Source organism: Parus major, chromosome 10, assembly GCF_001522545.3.
Source record: "Parus major isolate Abel chromosome 10, Parus_major1.1, whole genome shotgun sequence".
NCBI lineage: Eukaryota > Metazoa > Chordata > Aves > Passeriformes > Paridae > Parus > Parus major.
The window spans coordinates 14,286,256-14,310,670 of record NC_031779.1 but is presented as its reverse complement, the minus strand read 5'-3'; the positions used below and the strand labels follow the sequence as shown (position 1 = coordinate 14,310,670).

Sequence of the window (24,415 nt, the reverse complement as noted above, 5' to 3'; positions counted from 1 at the left end):
CACTGAACAAACATAATGATGCTGTAGCACCAAGCAGAGCAACACAGAGCAATTAAAAGTTCTGCTCCTATAGATTATCCATGAGAGTTCTTGCACTAGCCCAGGCCAGGAGAAATGGAGATTCCAGGCACTTGGAGAGGAGGTCCAGGTGAGCCTCTGGAGCTCACATTAGGAGAGATAATGACTTGCTTAAACAGAGCCAAAAGTATTTCAGACTAAAGTCAAAGTCAGGACTTGCTCATTTCAGGTTTAACAGGCCAAGCCCTAGTGCTCCAGAAAAGCTGGAGAATCTCAGCTCACCATGTTAATTTTATGTCTGCGGAACCTCTCTTTCCCAGCGAGACCAGTAGTATTTGAATTTTCAGCAAATTCATGAGGCAAAGCATTGACCAAAATGCAAATGAGCAGATTATTTTTTTTCCAATAAGAAAACCAGCTGTATTTTTAGAACACACTGGTGCGTGACTTCTGGCCTCTCTCTGACAGAAAAAATACACTGACATTTGTCACCAATTTCAATCTGAAACTACTCTTTCTATAGTAAAAAGATTCTGGTTGGGGCACATTTATTTCTCAACTGCCCCAGAATCACAGAATGATGGAATGATAAAATGGTTTGAGTTGGAAGGGACCTTAAAGATGGTTCAGTTCCAACCCCTTGCCATGGGCAGGGACCCATTCCACAAGACCAGGTTTCTCAGAGCCCCATCCAGCCTGGCTTGAAGACTTCCAGGAATGGGGCAGCCACAGCTTCTCAGGCACTGTGTGCCAGGGTCTCACCACCCTCATAGGGAAGAATTTCCCTTAGATGTCTAACCTAAATCTCCCCCCTTACAATTTAAATACTCTGAAAGGCACCTGGTTCTGCATGCCTCACATCCCCTGGCTGAAACCTGAAGCTGATTTATTAACTGCAAAGAAAATGCCTGGGGAAGTAATGTTTTTACTAAAAAACCTCACACGTTCTCTTGTTCCTGGAGACAGCTCTGGGCCTCTGAGCAGATCTGTGCTCCTATGCAAAGCTGCACTTTCGCTTCCCCGGTGGCTCAGCCCGTGTCTGGGTATTGATCAATTATCATCCTCCCTGACTGCACCTCGGACACCTACACGAGGAGCCCAGAAATCCCCAGAAGGTAACCATTTCTGACACACAAATAACCCAATGCAGAGTGCTGCTCTCAGGGGACACAGTAACTGAGCAGGGCCCCAAAACCTGAATCACCTCCACCTCTGCACCATCTCCCCCGCGCAGGTGAGTCACGGGGCAGCGCAGGGAGCAGGGATGGCTCATCCTCGCTCTGGTCTCTGAGCCTGCCACACTGCCTGCACGATGCTCTTTGCTAATCTGCAGAGAAGCATTAGGGAAGAAGGCAATTACAAGCCCCCAGACACTGTGCTGGAAGTCCCAAGCAGCAAGCGAGAGGTGCAGGTTGCTGGTGACAGGATTAACCCTGCAAAGGCAAAAAGCATCTTCAGACATGCCTTGGGTTTCTGCCCCTTCCAACAGCAGCAAGGAGTGCTCAGAACCGTGCAGGCTTGAGCTACGCTATTTCCTCTCTCTTGGTGTCTTCCAAAAGCAAGACTTTCCATCTCCTCCTGCTCTCTTCGAGGCCCCAGCATTGTGCTCCTGACAGGTCACACCCTCCACTGGACTCTGCTGCAGATGGAAGTTGCCCTGTGGGGACCAGTCAGTGTTGCTTTAGGAAGAAAGGGGTGAGGGGGTGCTCAATTTTTTTTTAATTTCAGCTGTTTCACAGAAGTTGCAGTGGGGGTGATTTGGAGGACCTTTGGTGGGTTTGTTTTTTTTTTTTTTACAATATTTTGTGGTATAGCAAAGTTTTTGCATCTCAGATTTTTAAATTTATTTTAGTTTACCTTAAGTAGTAGGAAATAAAGATCTTGAAAAAGAAAACAACATTTGCAAAACCACGTAATATTGTAAAACAAAAAAAGGGACTTACCTGGGCCCCTAAGAGGGCAGGGGGGGTGTGCAGCGGAGCTCTGGGGTGGGTGTGAGGTCGCCGGCACAGTGCATGCCGGGCCATCGCACAGAGGGGCGGCCAGCCAGCCCAGCCTCTGCCAACTTGAAAAGGAAAACAAAAGCTACGTCAATGGTGCACCCCGAGCCCCTTCCTGACCTCTGCTCTGCGGGACAGCCAGCACAGGAGTCTGGGGGACAGCTGGTGGCACTGGGGGGCCACCAAGGCTCAGCAATAATATACCAGAGCAAGGATCTGGAGACCTGCGTGTGATCCCTGGAGCATCCAAACGCACATCTTGGTGGCAAAGCACAAAGAGCCTGAGACAGAGAGCACCACTGGGCTCCTCTGCTCAAAGTCTGCTGCTTATCTTCAGATTCCCAGCCCCAAGCCCCAAGCTCTACACAGATGCCCCTCCCTGGTTCTCTTTCCCCTCTGCTATAGCTGCTCGTCCTTCCTGAAGATCTGCAGGTGAAATGCTCCATGCAGAAAACCTGTCGGATGCAAATGAAGGCAGCACCTAATTTCTACATCTTCAGAAAAAAAAAACAGTGTTCTGAAACAGGAATAATTAGAAAGTTTGTCTGCCAGGCTCTGACCACTGTCACCTTCAACTGAAGCATAAAAGACTCCCCAATATTCAACCAAAGAAAAGTGATGGGTCATAAAGCTGCACACACACAAATGCATTTATTGGTGGGATCCATTCCAGGATGGGAAACATTGACTGTTTTGTTGCTATGAGGTGTTTCTGTGAGCTTTCCTTTATTCCTGGTTGGATTTGTGTTGCATTTTGGTATCATTCTTGTTTTTTTATTATACAGACTTCTCTCCAGGACGTTCCTACAGCAGAGCATGACTTGCATTACACCCCATTCCAGCAATCAGATCAGAGCATGCAGATCTCAGCCCACGCAGTGTCCCGCTCACTCCAGAGGTCTCAGGCCAAGGATCCAGCTGCAGGACTGGGACCTCAGCTGTGAGCTCCAACATCCATGCACCAAGCTGGGACTCAGTGTTTACAAGGCAATGCAGTTGAGACCTCCCTTTCCTCTTTGGGTTTGGTTGGTTTTATATGTTCAGTAATCCCTCATCTTTTTTTTTTTTTCCTTACCTCATCTTTTATATTAAATCGTGACGGTTCTTGTCTGCTTCGGTTTGACCTCCTAACCCCATAAACATCAGGATATTCTTCCCACATCTGCAAAATAAACAGACCATCAGAAGGCCTGCTTCACCTCAATTATTTTTGACATTTTAGAGAAATTGGATGGTGGCTTAAAAAAATCAACAAAAAAACATTAGCAACCAGTAGATGGACAGTTTAAAAAACTGGCTGAAAAATATTATTATTATTTTTGGATATTTAACACCTCTCTAAAGCAGCATGTGTTTATCTCAGTATTATCTTTACAGTGGTCACCTTTCCATTGAGGCACAAATCACTCTGCAGCTCACTCAGGCTGAAGGACAGAGTGTTGAGGTAAGCAGCCCTCTGCAGCACTGGTGCCAAAGGAATGGAGGCAACACCTTGGACATGGAATGAACAGACCTACCAACTCAACAGGGTAATTCTCTGTCATTAACAGCCTGCAGCACTATTTCTTTCCTGGTGGAATGCCTCACCAGCTGCCTGGAGACATTGCCAGCTGCAGCTTCAAAGGTGAATTCTGCGGCCCAGGATGGCAAACGGAACAAGATAGCCTGTCCTTTGGCAAGGCAAGGCAGTGGCCTCTCCCCAATGCACTGATGGGAATGTGGTTTGGCAGCACAGGACACATGGATGTGCAGAGGTGACTGCTGGGAATGGTTGTGGTCTTTCCTGTAAAACAAGGCCCTCACCAGTCCAATGCACTGTGTGTAAGAGCATGCAATTGTCCTCGTGGATGGGCAGGAGAAGGGAACACAAAAATGGATGCCCAGAGGGGGTTGAATGCAGAGCTGTGTTGGTGACACAGGAAACGCGAGTTACAGGGCAGACACAAACCACTACCGTGCCCCTCAAATTCCTACACCAGCAATTCCTCTCTCCCTCAGCAAAGCTCTTAATTCTCTACATCTATTAATTTCCTTCTGATTCTCTCTCCCTACAATCCTCAATATCTCTGCAAGCCACTGGCAGGAAAAGTAAATCAAAATATGCTGCCAGATGAAGCAGTGATTGGGATTGAGAGCGTGATGGATACAAGGCTGCAGTCCAGCAATTTTTCTGCCTCTGTTAAAGGAGTAATGGGATAAGGGACAGACTGTGACTGTGTATATCTGTTGGGCTTGCAGGTACTGAGGTACACTCTCATGTAAGTGTAAACCCTCAAATTTATTGTTCCCCAAACCATTTGAAGAACTTGTCTTTTCATCTATTAAATGGCATGGGTTTTAAATGTGGGAGCAACTTCCATGACAAATCTTAATAGCACCTAACAGATTAACCTCACCTTCATGGGTGTATCTAAACAAATACCAAATAAACAATAATATAATAATTAATTGCATCAAGGGGAAGAGGTATCAACATGCCTAGGTTAGACCTAGCTAAGGAAGACACCCATTAACACAGAAATTAAGGAAGGGAGAGGCTTTCTTATTAGAGGGTGTCCTGACCTTTTCATGTTTCATCCATCCTAATTATCACCCTGTGTATGGATACACTTCCTCACAGGATAATGTTAGCATTTATTGTTAGGGACATGCTCTTAGAATCCTTCAGAGGGAGAGAAGACTTCCTTTGGTGCCCACTTATCAACAATAAACTACAAATTTTAATATGGTGTTACCACAACTGCCTTATAAACTCATCCTTCTTTGCCAGTCCGAACACTGGAGGATTTAGCCATGACCTGAGCCAGCAGCCTGGAGCTTTGTGGGAGGGAGAGCCTGCTAACAAAATCTTTCACTTCTCCCTGGCAGGTCTGTGGGGAGCACAAGCTAGAAGCACTGTCCTCCCTCCTTATCCTTTACACACAGCACCTTTCTCCATAAAACTCACTCTCAGGAGCAAGCTGTGCCCAATGCAACCCACGGCTAAGGATGGTTACACATCACAAACAAGCTGACCTAACTAGAATTTTCTCCTTCCAAATGAACTCATTTCACTGGGCTCCTGTCTCCAAATGGTATTTGGGCTCCTCTTTCTCAGCTCACACTGCCCTGTGTTACTCAGGTGCCTCCATCCCTCAGGTAAAGCAGGTACCTGAGGTGCAGCTTCTGCCCTGGAGGGTGCAGAGAGATACCATGTACAGTAACACCCACAATAACCCCCTTTCCTGCTGGACAGCAAGTGGAGGGAAAACCTGGTTATCTGAGGGTATTGCTAGGGAGGAGCTGGGAAGCTGCAGGGAAAAAAAAACCACAATGAAGAAGCACTGTTCTAGATTTAACAAATAATGGAAGTTAAATAGCTTTTTCATTCTTCCTCTTTTTTTTTTTTTCCCCCTATGCTTTTCTGAAAGGAAGAGTGATGTAAAAAAACCAAACATTGTTCAAACTTCAAACCCTAGACAAACCTTCTTCCTGATTATTTATCATATGGAGAGGCTTTACTGCTTCTGAGGGAGAGACAGGAGAGAAGAGGGGAAAGATGAAGGGAGAGGATGAAATGACAGGATCATGTACTGATGACAGGCACCTGCCCCTCATTTGCACCAGTCAGACCTGTCACCATCTACTTGGTGCCCCAGGGATTGTTCCACAAACAGCAGCTCCTGCTCCCAAGGGTGACACCAGCAGGGCTCCAACACACAGATGAGCCTCTGGGAACACTGGAGGTCAGAGGCTGTTTGGTCCATGTGCAAAGTGGCCAGGAAATTGGGCACAGCTTCACCAAGGTCCTGCTGTCTGACCTTCTGCGGTGGGTACAGGATTAACGTGTCTGTGCAGAGCAGCAGGGGTAATACCTTTTTAACATCTGCTATCCTTTCCTTCTTAGAGGCTGGTTTTTCTTTGGTTTCAGGAGGGGTCTGCTGGGATTTGGAACCCGTTGATTCACTTTCGGATTCAGACTGACTCTCAGAGGACTCGGAGCTGCTGTTTGACTCGCTGCCCTGCTCACTTTCAGACTGGCTTGCAGAGTCAGAGCCAGAGGCTTCTTCGGATGCCGAGTGACTAATGGTAGAGAAAGAAGAGGTTACATTTTAACTGCACTGACACAGCTGTGAAATACACAGCCAGCAAACCTGAGACACATCCCAGCCGCAATAGGCTTGTAAAAGCCTGAATGCAACTGTGGACCCTGCAGGCCCAGCCAACCCACACTGGCATTCTACAGCAGAGGCAATTCCTTCCCAGGACTGGCAATGAACACAGGTGGGAGTGCAGCCCCAAAAGTCCCTGTCCAGGATCTCCAGCTCATCACCAGAAAAGCAGTGGTGGTAGGTGTTGAGAAGCATTAGCAGCAGCACAGGTACTACCAGGAGGATCTGGCTGTCTTGGAGTGAGGAAGAGTCAGGTACAGCGGGAGCTGCAGCATCCGGAGACCATCCTGCTGTATTAAAGACAAGCACTTGCTCCAGCACGGCTCTTCACTGCATCCTAGCGCGCTTCAAAATAAATCTGATACCCTCTTCCTGGAAGAGGCCAGTATCAAACACTATACCCACAACACCATGAATGATGTTAAATATAATGCTTTTTTTTTTTACAAAAATAATTAGTTCAGCAACAGGGCAGAAGAAAGAAGCTTTTAAAGGCTTGTGGCTGGGGCAGCTCCTCTTTAAAGGATTACATTAGTGCTGTGCAGACTGCATTTCTCAAGCCAATAATGCGAGAGCAGAACACTAAGTAGGTGTAGTTCCCTCTTTTTTTTTAGTATCTTTGCATAAAAATGGGTTAACACACATAGTATCCCTTAAATAAAGGCTTCTCAACAAAACAGTGAGAGGCCAAACTATTTTAGGTGGCCAAAATATTCAAATACCTTTGCCCAATCACTCCCAACATATATATTTTTTATTTTAAGATCCAAAAAAGCAAACTGAAATCTCAGTACACCTTATCACACACATGCTGGCAAGGCAGCATTCAAACCCCACAAACCAAAACACAGCGTTAATGATGCTACAAACTTTTGGAAAAAGGAGAGTTCCTTTCCCAGTCAGCTTTCCACTGGCAGCCAGACGTGTTTGTGATATTTAAGGATTCACTTAGGTAAACACTATGAAAGAAGAGTCAGGAACACTTCGTAGAGGGATTAAACAGATTTTTATTTTTTCTTCTACTTTTGTAGAAAAGGAACAAAGTACATCAAAGGCTTTGCTCAGATTTCAGGATTCAAGGAAGAAATAACACAAAGAAAAAAAAACCCTAAACAACAACAATCCAAAAAAAAAAAAATCCACAAAAAACAACCCGAAGTAAAAAAAAAAAAAAAAAAAAAAAATCCACAAAAAAACCCCACAAAAACCAAAGCGTGTGCACGCGTACATTTACATTCGACTCCACAGATGATTAGCAGCCGGGGATGCCCGGATGGAGCCGCGGCCCGTCCTGCTCCGGCCAGGATTAATCCCTGGATCCGCGGCTGAGGGCCGGGAAGCGGGCAGGGGGCAGCACCCGCGCGCCCTCAGGCGCCGCCGCCGCCATTTCGCGGCCGCCCCTCCGCCGCCATCTTGTGACCGCGGGGCTGTGCCCGATCCCTGGGATGGATCCCTGGCATGGATGGATGCCTGGGACTGCACCGGGGAAAGGGAACCGCGGGCAGCGCGGCCTCCCGAGCCTGAGGGGACACAAACGGAGCCCCTTCCGCAAGGAGCGGGGGCAGCCATCACCCGTGGCTGCTGTTTCACTGCCCCAGCCTGGGTTTGAGGGAATGGGGTTACCGCATTGCCTCCTGCAAGCAGGGCTGGAAATTCAAGTTGAGCCACGGCCATTCCAGGCTGCCCAGTCCCTCCTGCCTGTCCCTGTCCATGGATGGAGGTTATCCATGAGAACCAGAAGTGCAGCCCCATGTACAGTGTCCCACTACACCCCTTGTTCTGCGGGCTTTAAACAGGGCCCCCCTTATCCACCACAGCCCTCCACTGCCAGTCATGACTTGTGATGGTGCCATGGTCAGAAATCCATGGCGGTGCCACACACACACGACCTGTGGTGGTGCCACACTGCTCCTGGGAATGGCACTCCAGCAGCTCTGGGGACAGATGGTGTCCATGGGCAGGGCTGGGCAGGACACCATCCCGCTGGGCCTCCACAAAGGAACGGGATCTGGAGGCATCCAAAGCTCTGCTGTCACAACAGTAAGTGGCAACATCAGGCTCTGCTGAGGCATGTTGGCATCCCATGTCCCACAGGGACACACGGAAGAGGAAGACAGTTTTTCCTTCAGTCGGATTTCTGAGCAATAGCTGGGAGGAATTTTAACAGCCCAGGCAAGACAGAGGCCAGACAGCTCTGACAGTATTTGTTTAGAGGCAGAACAGTAATTAGTGTTCTCCTCCCACTCTGGAGCTCTTTGTTCCTCAAAGCCTTAAGCTTTATTTCAAGGACACAGTGACACAGGCTCTCTGCACATCAATAGCCATAATTCATGTGCTTTATCCACAACGTTGTCTGAACACTGTAATTCCTTTTTTCAGGCTGTGAACTGTGCCATCTGAAAAGAGGGAGACTTCTCTGGTGACATACACATCTGTATGTGCAGGTATTTGCCTGCACATCTGCTTCCCTTACTAAGGAAAGAAACACAGATGAGAAGTGGTTATGTCCTTTTGAAGGCTGTTGGAAATAACCCACATTTTTTAATGAGCAACCTGTTATTGAAGCAAAATATGTGTTTGTCTTCTTTTCTATGTTGATCAGATAAAAAAATAACTGAAAGGCCTATTTCCATAAATAATCCTAACTGTCACTGGGACAAACAGGAAGTATTTCTACCTGCCAAAGGAATATAATGTATTAGCAACATTAAATGTCAAATCAGGCCTAGCACTGTATATACCTGGAGACCTAAGTCCTCTTTTCAGAGGTTATTTTTGGAATTTGTCCTGGTTTAATGCCATTGAGTTAGCATCCAAACAAGACCTACTTTCAATTAAACTATAAGTGAGGGATAAGCTATAATTAATTGTCACAAAAATCAGAATTCAGACCAACCACTCTCCTCCAAAAACACCCATGAACATCAAAAAAAAAAGCAACAGATGGGTCATTGGTAACTTCCTTGAAGTGAGAAACTCCTAAAAAAAGTTGAGATCTGCAAAGACTCAGCCAAATACATTCCTCTGGTTTCTAAGAAGTACTTCAGGCTGTAAGTCTGCTTTAATTAAGAGCCTTTTCCTGACTTGAGGGGGAACAAAACTAAATCACTCCTTACCAAGAAGGACATGTTCCTTCCAAGAAATAAGTAGCTGAAAGGCAGCGATAAGACCTTTTACAGTGAGGCATCTGAGTTTAAAAGGCAATTACCACGTGCCTGAAGCCTCTGGACTTTGCATTTAATATTTCACATATGACTTCATTTTATAGGGGATCATCTTTGAAACAGAAAATCATTTTATAAGCTCTCAGTAAAGAATAAATAGTAGATATGCTTCCAGAAGGTGTGAGACAGCAGAAAAAATGACCCCCATACACATTTGTGAAACCAAGAACTGACTGGGGAATGGCTCTAACTGGGACCATTCTGCCCCAGTGTTTAAAATGTGGCTTTTGAGGGACAGAACTTGAATTCAGACAGGGGAATAAAGGAGGATTAATAACCCAAGACCCTCCCACAAGCAAAGCTCCTCCCAGCTTTAAGAACTGTTGTGAATGTTTTGAATTTAAACAAGTTTGAATCCAAACAGCAACATTCCACTGAGCTTCGCAAGCTCTGCAGGGATTCGGCAGCAGCAAACCCACCCCGTGAAGGCTGGAGAGGGACCTTGGCAGATTATCCCACGGCTGGATAACATCAGGGGCTGGATGACAGCAGGAACCGTTGTATTTAACTCCTGTGCATTGTTGGCCGCAGGTCACGAGTGCTGTGGGTAACTGACACCCAGGTGCACATCCGAGGCTCACTGACACCAAAATGCCCCGGGCAGGTGGATGGGACACTGCCCCTACCCGCCCCCATCCCTCCTCAGCCTGCAGCCCATGCTCCAGAACTGCCTGGACCCGCAGGGCTTCCTGATAACACACCCGGATAGCCCAGATAAACAGCAGGTCACCAAGCCTTTACAGCAACCAGGAACAGTGGAAATTAACTGCACTTGGCAGTGCAGGCGAGCTGCAGAGTGGACAATGTAACACTAGCTTGGACAATGATCTCAGGGGTCTTTTCCAATCCAATAGATCCTGAGAAGGCGTGAGCAGCCCAGGCTTGGAGGCAGCTGCTGGGTCAGCCCAACTCCATACCCTGTCCCCACAGCCCACTGGCCTCTGGCACGGTCCAGAGAGCAGCACCTGAGCCCCCCACAGCTCTGCAGCTCAGGCTGCCAGCTGCTCCAAGCCACTCTCATCCACCAGCAGAACCAAGCTGAGATTTACTCCAAAGCAGAGCAGTAAAGCCAGTGCAGGTATTATTTAACAGGTACGTATTTCAACAGGTCTGTTTTCCTAAAGTGACCTGCACAAACTGTGGGACACACAAGCACAATGACAAACCACAGAAAGGGCAAATACACCGACTGAGATGAGGACTGTGCTGCTGTTAAACATTTCCTTTCAATATCTGATCTATAGATGTGATGTTCCCTTTTATGAAGAGAAACTATTTACAAGAGCATGTAGTGACAGGACACAGGGGAATGGCTTCAAACTGAAAGGAAGTAGGTTTAGAGGTTTAGATTAAATACTAGGAAAAATATCCTTACTGTGAGCTTGCTGAGGCACTGGAGCAGGTTGTGAGTGCCCCATTCCCTGGAAAGCATTCAAAACATGTTGGATGGGGCTCTGAGCAACCTGGTCTAGGGGAAGGAGTCCCTGCCTATGGCAGGGAGGTTGGAATGAGATGATCTTTGAGGTCACTTCCAACCCAAACCATTCTATGTTTCTATTTCTATATCAGAATATATGTGCACATATATTGCAAATAGAAACAAGCACCATCAATGTTGATATGTGCACTTAAGTCACAGGGTAGCTGTAAAAAGGCACTAAACTAAATTTAACCTTCAGGCTAAACAAGGCATGGAGAGGAACACAAGATGGGTTCTAGCTATAGATCATTGGATAAAAAGAAGATAACATGGGTACCACAGAGGACTGAGCAAATACCACAGTAATCATAGACAAGACGATACAGACACAGCACATGGAGTGTGCAGCAGAGCCAAAGTGAAGGACAGATTGTGACACTGAAGATAAATAAATTCATTCCTAGCTTTTTCAGTTCCCTTGATTTTATTCTGAAAGTCTACTGAAAAGTGATTGGTGCTTGCCTGTCTCCCAAGGCAAAGATTTTCTGAGTGAGAAGCCTTGAGAAGGGTCATTCAGTCAAAGAGCTTTTCCCAGTTATTTCCTGCAGGGAAAAGTAGAAATGGGGGGAAGGGAAGGAAGAATACTCCTGCTCCTCTATTCTCCATACCTTTGCATGGTACTTTTAAACATTGATCTGTCTCCAAGCAGGAACTTAAACTAGAATATCCTAAACACAACCAGGCTCCTCATACTGTTTAGGAGTGAGTCTCAAACAACTCTGAATACTCAAAATATGATTTGTCCAAATTTGGACAGATCTGCCAGCTTTAAAAGGGCACAACAAACTGTATGGCCAAAGGGCTGCCCCTTCCAGGTTACCAACATGTTCTTCAAAGAAGCATAAAAATATTTCCCTGACTTCTCTTTATGATCAGTAGCATTTTTCCCCCTCCCTTAAACAGGCATGTGAGAAGTTCTCATGGAGAATCCACACTTTTCCCACCTGTGCCTGCAAATGTGGCTTGCAGGGTTGGGTGTTAATTACATTTACACAGCAGCACTAGGCACAGCTGAGCCATGGCACTGCTGTACCAGCTAAGGGATTATGCACCCAAGAGGTATCTATCCAAAATATCCACCTGAACTAGGCTGTGAGGCTTCCAGCCTATTCTGGCCGTTGCTACTCACCCCAGCACAGGACTCACAAATGCCAAAGGCAGACCTAAATATATCCCTGACTGCTCAGCTGCAGCTCAGCACAGCACACTGGGCTATCCTGAATGATACAGACTTTCCAAAAGCTGGTGGGTTTTTTCCCCCACTACAAAGACACTTCGTTGTTCTTGCATAAACAAGCAAAAGGAGCAGTCCATTCAGGATGGGGAGAGCTGGCTCTCTTGCTCTCTGATCTTTAAGCCAGAGGCTGAAAATGCTTGGGATGTTTAGTGGGAAAAGAGGAAAAAAACCAAAAGCAATAACAACAAAAAACACACAAAAAAACCCCACAAAAAACCCCACAAAAAACCCCCAAAAAACAACAACAAAAAAACCCAGCAGAGGGTCAAAAGGAGTCAAAACCCGTCTGGTTGATTAAGGAGTTCTATTGATAATCTCCAAGGCAGCATCCTTCCCTTTCCCTGCAGAGAAAGGGAAGAACAATTGCAGTTCTCAGGGTTTGAAAGGGTCCCTCTCTCCCTCCCCGGCAGGCAGCGAAGCGTTTCCGGGCTCCACATCCCACATCAGCGGGAGGACCCCGGCTGGCTCCTGGCAGCTCCCAGCTCCTGCTCAGCCCCAGCCAAGGAGAGGAGCAGGAGCCCGGGGGTGCACGCCTTCCTCAGACAGCGGGCAGGGCTGTCCTGTGCCCGCCGGGATCCCAGTTCCAGCCGCCGCTGTGCCATGTCCCGCCGGGGACAGCCAGGCTGAAGCTCAGTGGCAGCACAAAGGGGACACAGGTGCACCCCACTGGCAAAGGACGTGGTGATGCGGATGCATCAGGGGGCTGGAGCGTGCACACACAATTAGTACAGAAAAAATGTGTGCTTTTTATCCCTTAACATTTATAAACTTCCTTTAAAACCTCTCAGAGTAAAGACATGCAGCGTACATGGAAATTACCCCAAACCCCATTAACAGGAACACGATGGTGCAGAAATTCCTTTACGGTTCCAGGTGACCTGCAGTTCAGAAAAAGGCAGCCTGATCTGGCCTGAGGGGGTTCTTCCAAGTGACTCTTAAAAGCTGTTTTTAACCAAGAGATTTAAGGCTCTTTACTAAGCCTAAGTTTTACAGACAGCACATGGCATTCAAATCTCAACCGGTGACAATTCTGTACTGAAGCACAGAGATTCCTCCACATGAGAGAGATGCAAACGACTCCTATAATTAACATATTAGCAATTCCATTATATCATCTATACATAACAATAACACTTGCAAGAAACATAAATAGTTGCAACACAGCTTTTTCTTAAGAGTCGGGTGTTCTGGAGTCAGTGGATTCTTGACATTGCAACACCCTTGTTCATAGCTGGGGTAAAGGTTGGTGAGCAATCAAGTGTTAAGCATCCCATCCCGTCTGTGGAGCTTGGCAGACACTGCACTGAGCCCTGCCAAGATCAAACGCCATGCCAGCACTTCCACCACAATACCAGAAAGGAATCTGAGATCACTGTTAAAAACTTTTTAATTTTTAACCCTCATTAGTCAAGGTCAGAAAAGCACATGTAGTACAGAGTAAGTTATCTCTGCCCACAGGTAAATATAAAGGAAGGTGGGGATTGAAAAATATAATTTAGCAGCAGTGCTACACATGCTGTAATGTAAAATGAGCTGCTGCACATTTGGAAAGACTCAGCAACATTTGGCTTATTATATCCAAAAGATACTCTCTGCTCTGAGAAAATGAGGCATTAACAGTGTGACAGACTTACAAAAGCTTCACTGCAAGTCACTAGGGGTAAACTTCCTCTGGGCTTTTTTTCTTTCATTTCAAGGCTCCTCTACGGGATGTGAAGGTGGGTTTTACATACACACCAGCACCTGCTGAAAGAGCATCTTCACATGGCATTTCAGCAGATGTCTTTTAATAAAAGCACACCAGAAAGATTGATGTAAGACACCATGTCAGTAGAACAGCACATACTTTGCTAGAAGGCTGCTTCTATCTAATAGTGGTAATCCAGGCCATCCCCTCCCCCAGTGCTGTGCTGTTTGTATTTATTTTCCTTGAAGGAGAGGAGAGATAAAGCAAAACAGAAGCTTTCTCCAGTCATTATCAGCTCTTTCCTGAGCTGGATTTCAGCTAGGGGCAAGGAGAGATTTGGAAGCTTTTTTCCATCTCCAGAATTTAGCAGCCTAATTTAACATTGCAGTTCCTGCTAGGACTGTTGTGTGCAACACGAAACAAGATACAGTGGATACACACACCTCCAGGTTACATATCAGGAGATGCAATTACAGTGTAAGATGCCAAACCCACCCAAAGTAAGCTTATACTTGGGCTGTCGTGAGTTCAAAAGCAGCCAGTCCATGGTATTGGAGGCTTCAGTTCAGTCCCTAGACTCCTGCTCGCTGTCTCAGGTACTTCACCTCACAGGCAGTCTGCATCTGCCACTGGTACCCTCACCTGCTCCTGAAAACCAGCACTGATAAACCTGAATTAAGAGATGTCCCAGTACAAAAATTCCTCAGAAACAAGTTTGGTAGCTCAGTAATGGGCTAATGCTATGAGCAACTTTCTGAGGGATGAAGCACAAAGACAGGAATTGGTTTATCCCTATACCAAGATGAAGAGATTAAGACGAAACATGAGTGCCTTCCTGGCCCTCCTTCCGAGCCCTGTCAAAGCTACCAGTGGAAGTGTTTGTTGAAAGCAGAAGTGTGGCTGTGGCAGCCTCGGGGCTGCTCCCAAGGCACAGCCAGGATCAGTGTTCTCAGAAATGCCACAGCTTGGCTCCGGCGCTGGAGGAACTGGGGAAAGGTGCAGATAAGGGCAACTGTTGCCCTCAGAGTGTGGCAGGTGAAACATCAACCCGACAGAGAGGGGAACAGGCTCCAATCTGCCATCTGAACCACGTCACCTTCCCTTGGCTGAAGGCACTCATGGGGTTGGGAAGACGCCTGCACACATGTGCACTCAGCCATGGCAACGCCCCTGCCCCTGCACAGGCTGTGCCACAGAAACTGGGTTACAGAATTACCCACGTGAGCTCTTTATTCGCATTTTCCAATTTTTATTCAGAAAAAGTCATGCATTTTAGAGACTCTATACAATTTGATTAATTAGCTTAAGATGTTTAACTAAATAAAGACCAATCCAGAAGACAATGAATTATAGCTAAATGTAGCTTCTTGCAGTTGGTGAGCTCTTTTTATAGCACTGTATATACTGTATCCACCTCTGGCAGCAATGACAAAACAGACAACAGAGGAGCTGAAAGCCTCAGGATTGTGCATGCGTAATTAGATGAGACACTTCCTTCACGAGGGTAATGTGAAACAGAAGTAACAAAGCAAAACAAGAACAATCTCCTTTGTGCTGCACACGGATTACATCACGATTCATATGAATTCCTTGCACATTATTCCTTTTGTGTCCCGCACTGATCAAGCATTTTTCCTTTTCATAAAAGGCTCCAGGCAGTTTCACAAAGGGTTAAAGCTTAAAAAGGGAGGGAGAAAAAAAGTCCTTGTTGAAGAATGCAGCGGTGCAAATGAAACTGAAAGCCTCGGCACATGCACATGGCCACAACAGCTAAAAAATAACTCATCACATGCATAAAAACTTGAAACCCACTGTTTGAGGCATTGTAACAAATGCGTTCAATGCTTCTACTCAGCTGAAAAATCATTAAAAGCGAACAGCGAATTTTAGTGATTTAAGGATACTGAAACTTGTACCTCTCCTTTAAAAAGAAAAAAAAAAAATAAAAAAATGTTGCAGGAATACTATGGCATTCTACAATTCCTTTTGAAGTTTAAAAAAAAAAAATAAAAAATCCCGCAGCAAAAATAGCCCTGCTTCTTTTCAAGTGACTTCTCAAAATAGCTTGCACTGTTGAGATGCAGAGCCCTTAAAATGAAAGCGCAGCGGGCCCACGCCCGGCGGAGGAGCGGAAGCGGGGGGAGGCAGCGGCAGCCGCGCTGCTCCCGCTGCCGGGGCCCGCGGCGCGCGCAGCCAATGGCGGCGCGGCCGGCGCAGGGCGGCCTTTGAACCCCGCGGCCGCTTCCCGCGGCGCCCGAGCAGTGCGGCACAAAGAACAGCCATTTTGTGACAGCGCCGGCCGCCGCGGCCCGCCCGAGCCGCCCGCACCGGCACCGCCGCTGCCCCAGCCGCAACTGCCCCTGCTCCCAGCGCCACACACCGGGGGCGGTCTGTGCTTAACGTGATCGTTTCCATCCTCTCCCCCCCTCCGCCAAAATGCTGGTTCGTGTGTACCGACATCTCCATAAAATGGCTGCCACGTCAGGCGAGGGTGTTGTGCTGCGCAAAGCCCTGCGCTGGGAGGTGGCTGCTGAGCAAAAACACGCCATTTCAGACCTCCGAGCTCCAGCTCTGCACAAAAAACGGCCTGGGAGTTAACCCACCACAACCGATTTTTGCCCCCAAAAAAGATATTTTAATGCCGGAGAAGCCCAGAGCTGGATACAGACACAAGGGCTTGTCCAGCCTTGCAGGGTCTGCAGCTCAAACCGTTCCCACGCCGGGTATATTTCAGAGGTGGGAAGAGCAACTGTAACACACAGAGTCCAAGGGAAAAGAAAACTACATATCCCGTGCCTGTTACTTGCTATCCCTGCAAGATTCACTCCTGGTCTTCAGGGGGGCCCCAGCCTGCCTCCAGCCTCTGCACTTCCCATGAGGGCCGACCATGGATGTAGTACCTTCACGCTACCTCTGCCTTTCAGACATGCAGCACAGAAGATGGTAGAAAATACAGCAGATTGTGTTCAATTACTTATGCAAATCCCAAGCACACAGGTAGGACACAGCAGGAACTGCAGCAGACCCAGAACAACTTCTAACCTGTTGGGCAAAGCTGCATAAAATCACTCAGCTTCAAGTTCAATTTACTCTCAAAGCACAAAGGACAGGTATTGCTGGGCACCTGGAAAGGCAGGAGTACGACCCTCGGCTTACAAACTGCAAAGAGTTAACACCATCTCTCTCCTCAGTCATTGCTTTGGGACAATTCTCAGGCATTTTTCTTTATTCTGCACAGGCCTTTGTATTTCTTTAGAACTGGAAAGGTGGGAGTCAATTCCTCAGTTTGGGGACATGCAGGGTATGCAAGAACTGTATTTTCTTCCACTGTAACACCCTTCTCCAGCCCAGGTGAATGGCCCCGGCCATATCCACCTCCTCCACCACCCAGGGCTCCCACCAGGACTGTGCAACTTCCACCTTCAGGTACTTCCACAGATGCCAAGCTGGTCTCAGCAGCATGTCAAGTGCAGACACCGGTGTGTTTCTGGGTTACAATATAGCAAAGTGGTGGCTTTACTTCCTAGAAATCATTTCCCCTACTTCAGGTCAACCTCAGGAAGTAAAGCCCATTTTATGACATTGAGCTGACTCACAGCTCTCAAAAAAGCTCAACAGGGTTCACTTGCAAATATCCTGTGCTCGATTGTTTCCCACACTTCAGGTGTGTTGGTGTCACACACAGCAGGTTTATTTAGAGAAAAAAAGATGTGAAGAGGGAGAAGGGGGACCTCACACAACAGGTGTTAAATGTAAATGGATCAATTATGATAAATAACCTTTCAATGAAAACCCCAAAAGCACCTAAGACACTATGCAAATCTCATACCCCTAAGGACAAAACCCCTTGTGGGACTCCTGCTATGGCTCAGATTTTAGTTCCTATTCCTTTCCAACACTGATAAAATACTTTCAATTTTCTGAACAAATTATGTCTATTGTTGCTCTTGTTGATAATCTCCACCTCAAAAAAGCATAAAAATTATATAAACTGAAAAATAATTTTTATAAATAGTGACTTTTTACATAATATTTTGTGTGCATTTACAGTAAAAGCACAGTATGAAAATCTGATGTTTTTAAACTGCATTATTAGAAAAGCTCTGTTTAAGTGCTTCAACAATCCCTGAGGCTAATTTACTTATTAGTAATTTCATATTAAACAATCTTACCCACATTTATTCTAGAATTTAAAATGTGACTGCATTTTTAATACAGACAGAACACCATCCAAGTTTATACTGGAAGGTTACAGTAATTTGATATTATATATATTCCCACATATTTCAAGTTTGTATGCTTAAGGAAGGTTAAATACTGGACATCAAGAATACTATTCAAACACCTGAACATCACATAGAGCACATGTCATACAACAGACAGTTCAGAGTTCTTTTTTATTAATGTTGGTTAAAAATGCAGGAAGACAACACCAGAGAAAAAGAAACAGGCCAAGATTCAAGTGAAATTAACAAAATGCAAAACCCACGAATATTTACAAACAAAAAAAAACCAAAAAACAAACCCCGCATATAGTTTAATTTCCAATTTTTGGAAGAGCCGACCTTTTAAATATAAAATGAGCGATTTGGTAACTGTACTTCTGCACTGCCAGCAAACAAACATTTTCAGTATTTCATACTTTTCCCACATCAAGGTTAAGTTTCTAAAAATCTGTAAAGAATCTCATTACTTGACAAAAGTAAATAAAAATACTCTGAGCAAAAATACATTAAACAAAACCAGCAAATCATTTGGTGCCTCTTGTTAACAGTCCCAGTGTGTATTTTATGATACAAAATTCCATCATCAGCAGGACAAAGTCTGGTTAAATTGTATAAAAATATTCTAAAATACCTCCACATACTCAAAGTTCTACAAGCTCAAATAAAATTTGAAGTAAGAGGTATCTGACGAACAGGCACTTTCCAGTTTATATTTTAAAATAAGCTTTTTTTCATTCATGTAACTTTTTCTTGTGCCTATTTACTATAATTTACTACTACACCAGGCTTCTGTATGGCCCTCAGTTAAAGTTTAGACTTCTGAGATTCTTCAAAGAAAAATTTGCCTTGTATGTAAAATGGTGCAATGCAGCAATGGCTAAACCGACAAGGTCATTTTTCACAGCACAAAAAACCTAAAAACTGAAATTCAAAAGCTGGAAAAACATCATACAGGGGCAAGGGCTGCCCTCAATAAAGGTACAGTACCTTTTGCCTAGGACATGGGCCCTTAAGTCACAACACAAGTTTCAGAAATTGCTACCAAAAAAAATTAGGGTGTGGCATGCTAACAATCTCAAGGTCATTCCTTAAAAAGGAAGCAAAATCAGTAAAATGTTTTCTGTTAAGCACTGACAGTAACCCAAGGCTGTCAAAGTAAACAGGGTATTCACAGGTTTTACAAAAAAAAAAAAAAAAGAAAGTTGATAGGTCATACCTCGATGCATTGCTGTGGACTGAACCCTCCTCTCCTTGGCTTTTGTCCTTATTTCTCATCATCTTTTTATTCTTAAATATTAAAAGGGGGTCAGGGGTGTCTGTTTGCTTTGAAGTCCTGTGCCCAGGTATTTACTGTCAAAAGTTGAAAGAAAGGTAAGGTCCCAGTTCGTTTCACTGGCTTTCATTATCAGGAACAAAGTCCTGACGCTGCAATGATATTGTTATAACAATACACAGCACTGATCAACACGGCAAACCGAAGATTTAAAGCAAATAATCAATTTTACAAGAAAAATCCGAGAATAAACACAGAAGAGGAGCATCCTGCAAACTTTCCCAAAGTAACACTGGATGCAAATAATCTCTGTATCTTATTGCGTCATCCCAATACAGCACAAATCGGTCGAAAATCAAAGTACTCAAAACGGCAGAAATCTAAAAATTATTATTATTAATTGCTCACCTACCTGATCCATGCACCGCCGCCAGGACCAAGTCGATATTAGTTTCGGGTAGTGGAAAAACATTAGATCCAAAATATTTAGAATTATACCGATAAAATACAAATTTCAGAAAATGAAAAAAAAATATATATTCTAATCCCAAAAATATGCTGCCGATAAAGCAAAAGAAGCGGTAATTAGTATAAAAATGTCCGGGGGAAAAAGCTCATTAGGAGAGCGCACAAAAATGGAGGTACGCCATGGCTTCTAAGCTGGAAAAACAACGACCTGGGCTCTCTCCACGGCTTCTTCTTTCCAGCAAGGCACGAAAAGGGAGCCCTCAAAAGCTGCTTTTCTGCCCGAAAAAGGTCCGCTCGGCCCCCGATTAGTGCCTAGGAGAGGCAAGGGGCTGTGGGGGCCCCCTGAGGCTGCCTGAAAGTTAGGGAAAGTTGCGTAAAGTGTTGGGGAAGGCACGGAGCTGAGCGCGCTCTCTCTAAGGCACAGCCGCCATCTAGAGCTCCTTCCCAGCTCTGAGCTCTGCCTTTGATTGACACTCTCTACATTTACCCCACAACTCAGGTGATGTACCATAGACCCACCCCTTCATTTCTACCAAAAAAAGAGAGAGCCTCCACCTAAAGGGTGCCTGCTACCCCACAGCCCTGGCTCCTTCCAACTACCCCAGCTCAAGGGGCACCTTAACCCCATGTGGCTCAGGCACCCTTTGGAAGCCAGAAAGAAATGGAATTTGTGCCTTTTGTTTTAAAGATTTGTTAAATATTTCAGTGCCTGGGCTAAAATTACTTCCTCCCTGGACAGGAAGTGGTGCTGTTACAAGCCATTTTGAAGGCATGGAAGTGGAGCTCACAGCCATGCAGGCAGCTACTGCCCACCCTGGGGGTCACCCCACCCAAGGGGCAGCTTCCCCCCAGTTTGGTGGCAAAATCCCCAGACAACAGCTCTCCCCTTTGTCCCCCAGTGCTGGCACTGGCAGGGGGGAACAGGAGCATCACCCGCTCCCAAGCCAACCCCACAGAGCTGAGATTGCCCTCCAGCTCCACAGCGCCTCCCTAGTGGTTTCCCCCAACAACTCCAATCCAAAAACCACACCATTTCCACCAGCTATGCCAAGGCACTATGGTCAACTCAGTCCAACACCATCAAACTGCTTATTTCTACTGCACTTTCTTAACCCATTCATGCTCATTGACAGATTTTAATACAACAAATTAAACTGAAAGCTGCACAATAGCCAAGTTGCAGAATTGCAAATCAATTGATACACATCTCCAACACAACATCGTGGAACTGAGAGGATGTATCACCAAGGGAATGGAGGTGATCCAAGTATCCCCTGCCCACTTCATTCTGACTACCAGTTGTCTTCCACAACCAAAAACAACCCCTTAAAGCACAAGGACATTCTGCATGTTCGTAAGCATCACAACAAGACAGAGCCATCAGCCATGGGGGGACCACTGGAAGACAAAGGGGCAATGGGCCAGTTTGGGGTTCTATGGGGACATCCACAGCACAGCATCTCAACAGCCCAAAACCATTGGCTTTGACCAGTAGAACCAACACCATCCCCTTTAATTCCTCCACAGACCTGCCATTTATCTCCTACAACCATCTACCCTATTTCCACAAGGGGTTTCATTAGGAACTCTCCAATGCCACAAGCCATTTTAAAAAAATTCTGCTTTACCAATTATTCACAGAAGACTCCTTGTACCTCAACTGCAAGAACTAAAAAACTACCATGCAAGACCATTCATTCCAAGCAATTTTTGGTAACACTTAGGAAATCCACTCATTTGAATGAGAAATGCTTCAGGTTGGTCCCAGTATCCAACTCCACCATAAAAATACATAGTGAACCCAAACTGGGCCAAGTGGGTACCACCAAAATGGCTGGATGGAACAGGTATGAGCAAGTCATCATGGCAAAATGGGTAATTCCAAGAAAGTCTGAGCAAGGCAAATGGTTAAACAGACAATGAACAGGATTTTTTTGGGGTTTTCAAAGATAATTTCAAGGTTATCTCAGCACCAGGTTTATCATCTTGGCCCTCCAGTACAAAACAAAGACAACTTTGAGTTTCAGGTGAACCACAAAGAGAAGAAATGCCTACGGTTAAATTATTAGATCCACTAGAAACCTGTAAGGAAATCATGACTTCATATATTAGAACCATTTCAAAATTCATTTGCAAAGGTTAATATGTCATCTGCAGCAATATCAAAAATAACTTGTTTTTTTCTCAGCAAACACATGGCACACTATCATGACACTAAGGCTACATGCAAGAGCAGCGAAGCAGATTGGACATTTGCACAGAACAATTTTAAGACCGAAGTGACTGTTCAGGAAGTCTGTAGTCCAGGAAATCTGTTGAAAAGTTTCTGTACCCACACACAACCCAAGAACATACCTAAAAAAAGTTTCACAAAACATTCAAGTACTCCTTTATTGTTATATTTTCTCAGCCTTCAATTGCTATCAATTCCATCTTAAAATAACTTCACAAAGTTCAGCAGCAGTACCCTGACAATAGGCCAAGTACTGAAAACCCCTCATATTAAGCACCTGAATGAACAAGCCAGTGAATAAAAATTCAGTGAAAGTCATGGCAAAGTGAACATAATTTGCAAATGAAAACCACATTGGATATCAAGTGTAGCACAAAATTTTACCTTGCCTTCAGTACTTTGCTAAAGTATTTCTCAGTTTAATAGCAACCAAAAATGTGACCCACTTCAATATCAACACAACAAAAAATATTCAGCCAGAAAGGACAAACACAAAGTGTGAAATAAACCAAAACCTTTTATTTAAAGTCACTTTATAAATTACATTTTCTCAAATGGGGTAGCAACAGATCTTTTACCAAATTAATTTGCCTATCATGCAAACACAACCCAAAAGGAAAATTTTGCAACCCAGTCCTCAAACAGATCCATCATTGGATAGTCACTGATTAATTCAAATGCAAAGTCCATTCTGGTAGGATGATCACAACCCAGATCTTCTCTGGTTTAATAACATGAGAGTCCACGTTTTAACATCCTTTTCTTGGACAGACATCCCAGCACTCATGCATTAGTCCATTTCCTCAACCTCTCAATCCCCAGTGGAACTGCCATCTTGGTGTCTCATTCGTAGACTCCTTTTGACACTCTTCATCTGAATGGATTCTTTATGAAAAATTAGAAGAAAAATGCTGTTGGAATACATATCATTGCTTTAAACTAAGACATTCAACTACTGTACCTCGAAGAAAATTTAAACATGTAACTGATGCTTCATTGCATGTTACACAGTCCACAACATCTACTTTTACCAGAAACTATGTCAAATAATCAATTCGAGAATCAAAAATAGAAAGCTTAACCAAAACTATATAAAAATGGGAGAAATTATTATAAGTCCAAGAACTTTTTCAGGATCCATGAATTCCATTTGAAATTTCTTCACAGCATTAAACCCCTAGAGAAATCTGTGGTGGGAAATCTAAGAAATTTGCTCTTGCATCCATTTTCATTGCACTGGCCCATCTCCTGAAGCTGACATTGCTTAGTAGAACACCAAGGTTCTTGTAACAAGCCAAAATTTTTAAGTACTGCTCAAGACACAGATCCATCAAAACCAATGAAAACTGGTTTCTTATAGAGAGATGGTGACTGGACACAAGACATTCCACCATCTTGACCCAGTTTTCCAGCTCATGAAAGATGTATAGTGCAACAGCAAACACACAAGCAAATGAGTGGTTTAGTTACTGGTGGGAAAGGACACATCAGAAATCAGATGAAAATGGTCACAAGTCACTCTAGCTACCTTTAGCAAGGCTCCTGAGCCATATTCCAACTGTACTCATCATGTACAGCCAACCAAGCTGACAGGTGAGTGACAAACCAAACTGAGCTAACAATATCCACATGGATAAATACAAACCAATGTTCCCATCTCCCTATCTTCTTCCAAGAAATATAAGCTCAATTTACTTCAAGTAAAACTTTACTCCTCCTCACATGCAAAACTTAGGTATAGGAAGTTACTAAGTGTTAAGAACATAATTTTGAAACTAATGCTGACTCTAGGGCTGACATGCAAAAAAGGGTTTTAAAATGTCTTCATGATTTTGAGTATCTGCTCTCCAACATCAATTTGTTTTTTTGAATATGTACAGGTTTAACCTCATTTTAGTCTGAAAGCCAACTGCACCACCACTCTGATCTCTGATAATCCTGGGCAGATTCTGGCAAGGGATGCAGAAATTACCCACAGCCCAGCAAAAACCAGTGGGGCCATCTAGTGGTCTCTGCCTTGGCATCCCAGCTTCCCCAGTCTCATCTCAAAATAACCAGTTACAGCAAAGAGCACTGGAAGCAGTGCAACAAGCCCCAGTCTGACTTTCACAAGTACCCATGTATCCTGTTTTATGCTGTTCTACAGAATTCCTTGTTCTAAATACAATGGGAAAGTGCTGCACATAGAACTGGAATATGGGATCTGGTAATTTCACTTTGCACTGTGAAACGTGCATTGCTGCAGGCATATTCAGCCCCAGGACATTGATGTTTTCAGAAACAGAACTTTCAAGTTTAAAAAAATGCTCTGTTTCAAATATTCAACTCATCCTCACTTAAGACAATGCATTAAATATTTTAAAAGGTGTTTTCCCCTCACACTAAGCTGGTTTTATGGTTGCTTTGGGTTTGGCGTGT

The 24,415-nt window shown here is 44.8% G+C and overlaps 1 protein-coding gene across 11 annotated transcripts in view; it reads right to left on the bottom strand.

The window, feature by feature from the left end:
* CHD2 (chromodomain helicase DNA binding protein 2) overlaps positions 1-24,415 on the bottom strand; it is an 80,074-nt gene that overhangs the window by 34,210 nt on the left and 21,449 nt on the right. For 7 of the 11 annotated variants that reach the window (XM_015638714.3, XM_033516983.1, XM_033516987.1 and 4 more), the window contains 4 exons: positions 19,709-22,882; positions 19,240-19,373; positions 5,873-6,080; positions 3,094-3,180 (listed from right to left, as the gene is read on the bottom strand). In XM_015638714.3, coding sequence (XP_015494200.1) covers positions 3,094-3,180; positions 5,873-6,080; positions 19,240-19,301 — 357 coding nt within the window. In that variant the 5' untranslated portion in view covers positions 19,302-19,373; positions 19,709-22,882. Of the gene's footprint in view, positions 1-1,961; positions 2,061-3,093; positions 3,181-5,872; positions 6,081-19,239; positions 19,374-19,704; positions 22,909-24,415 lie in introns of those variants that run through there. The other 4 variants (XM_033516985.1, XM_015638713.2, XM_033516986.1 and 1 more) reach the window with 4 other exon arrangements.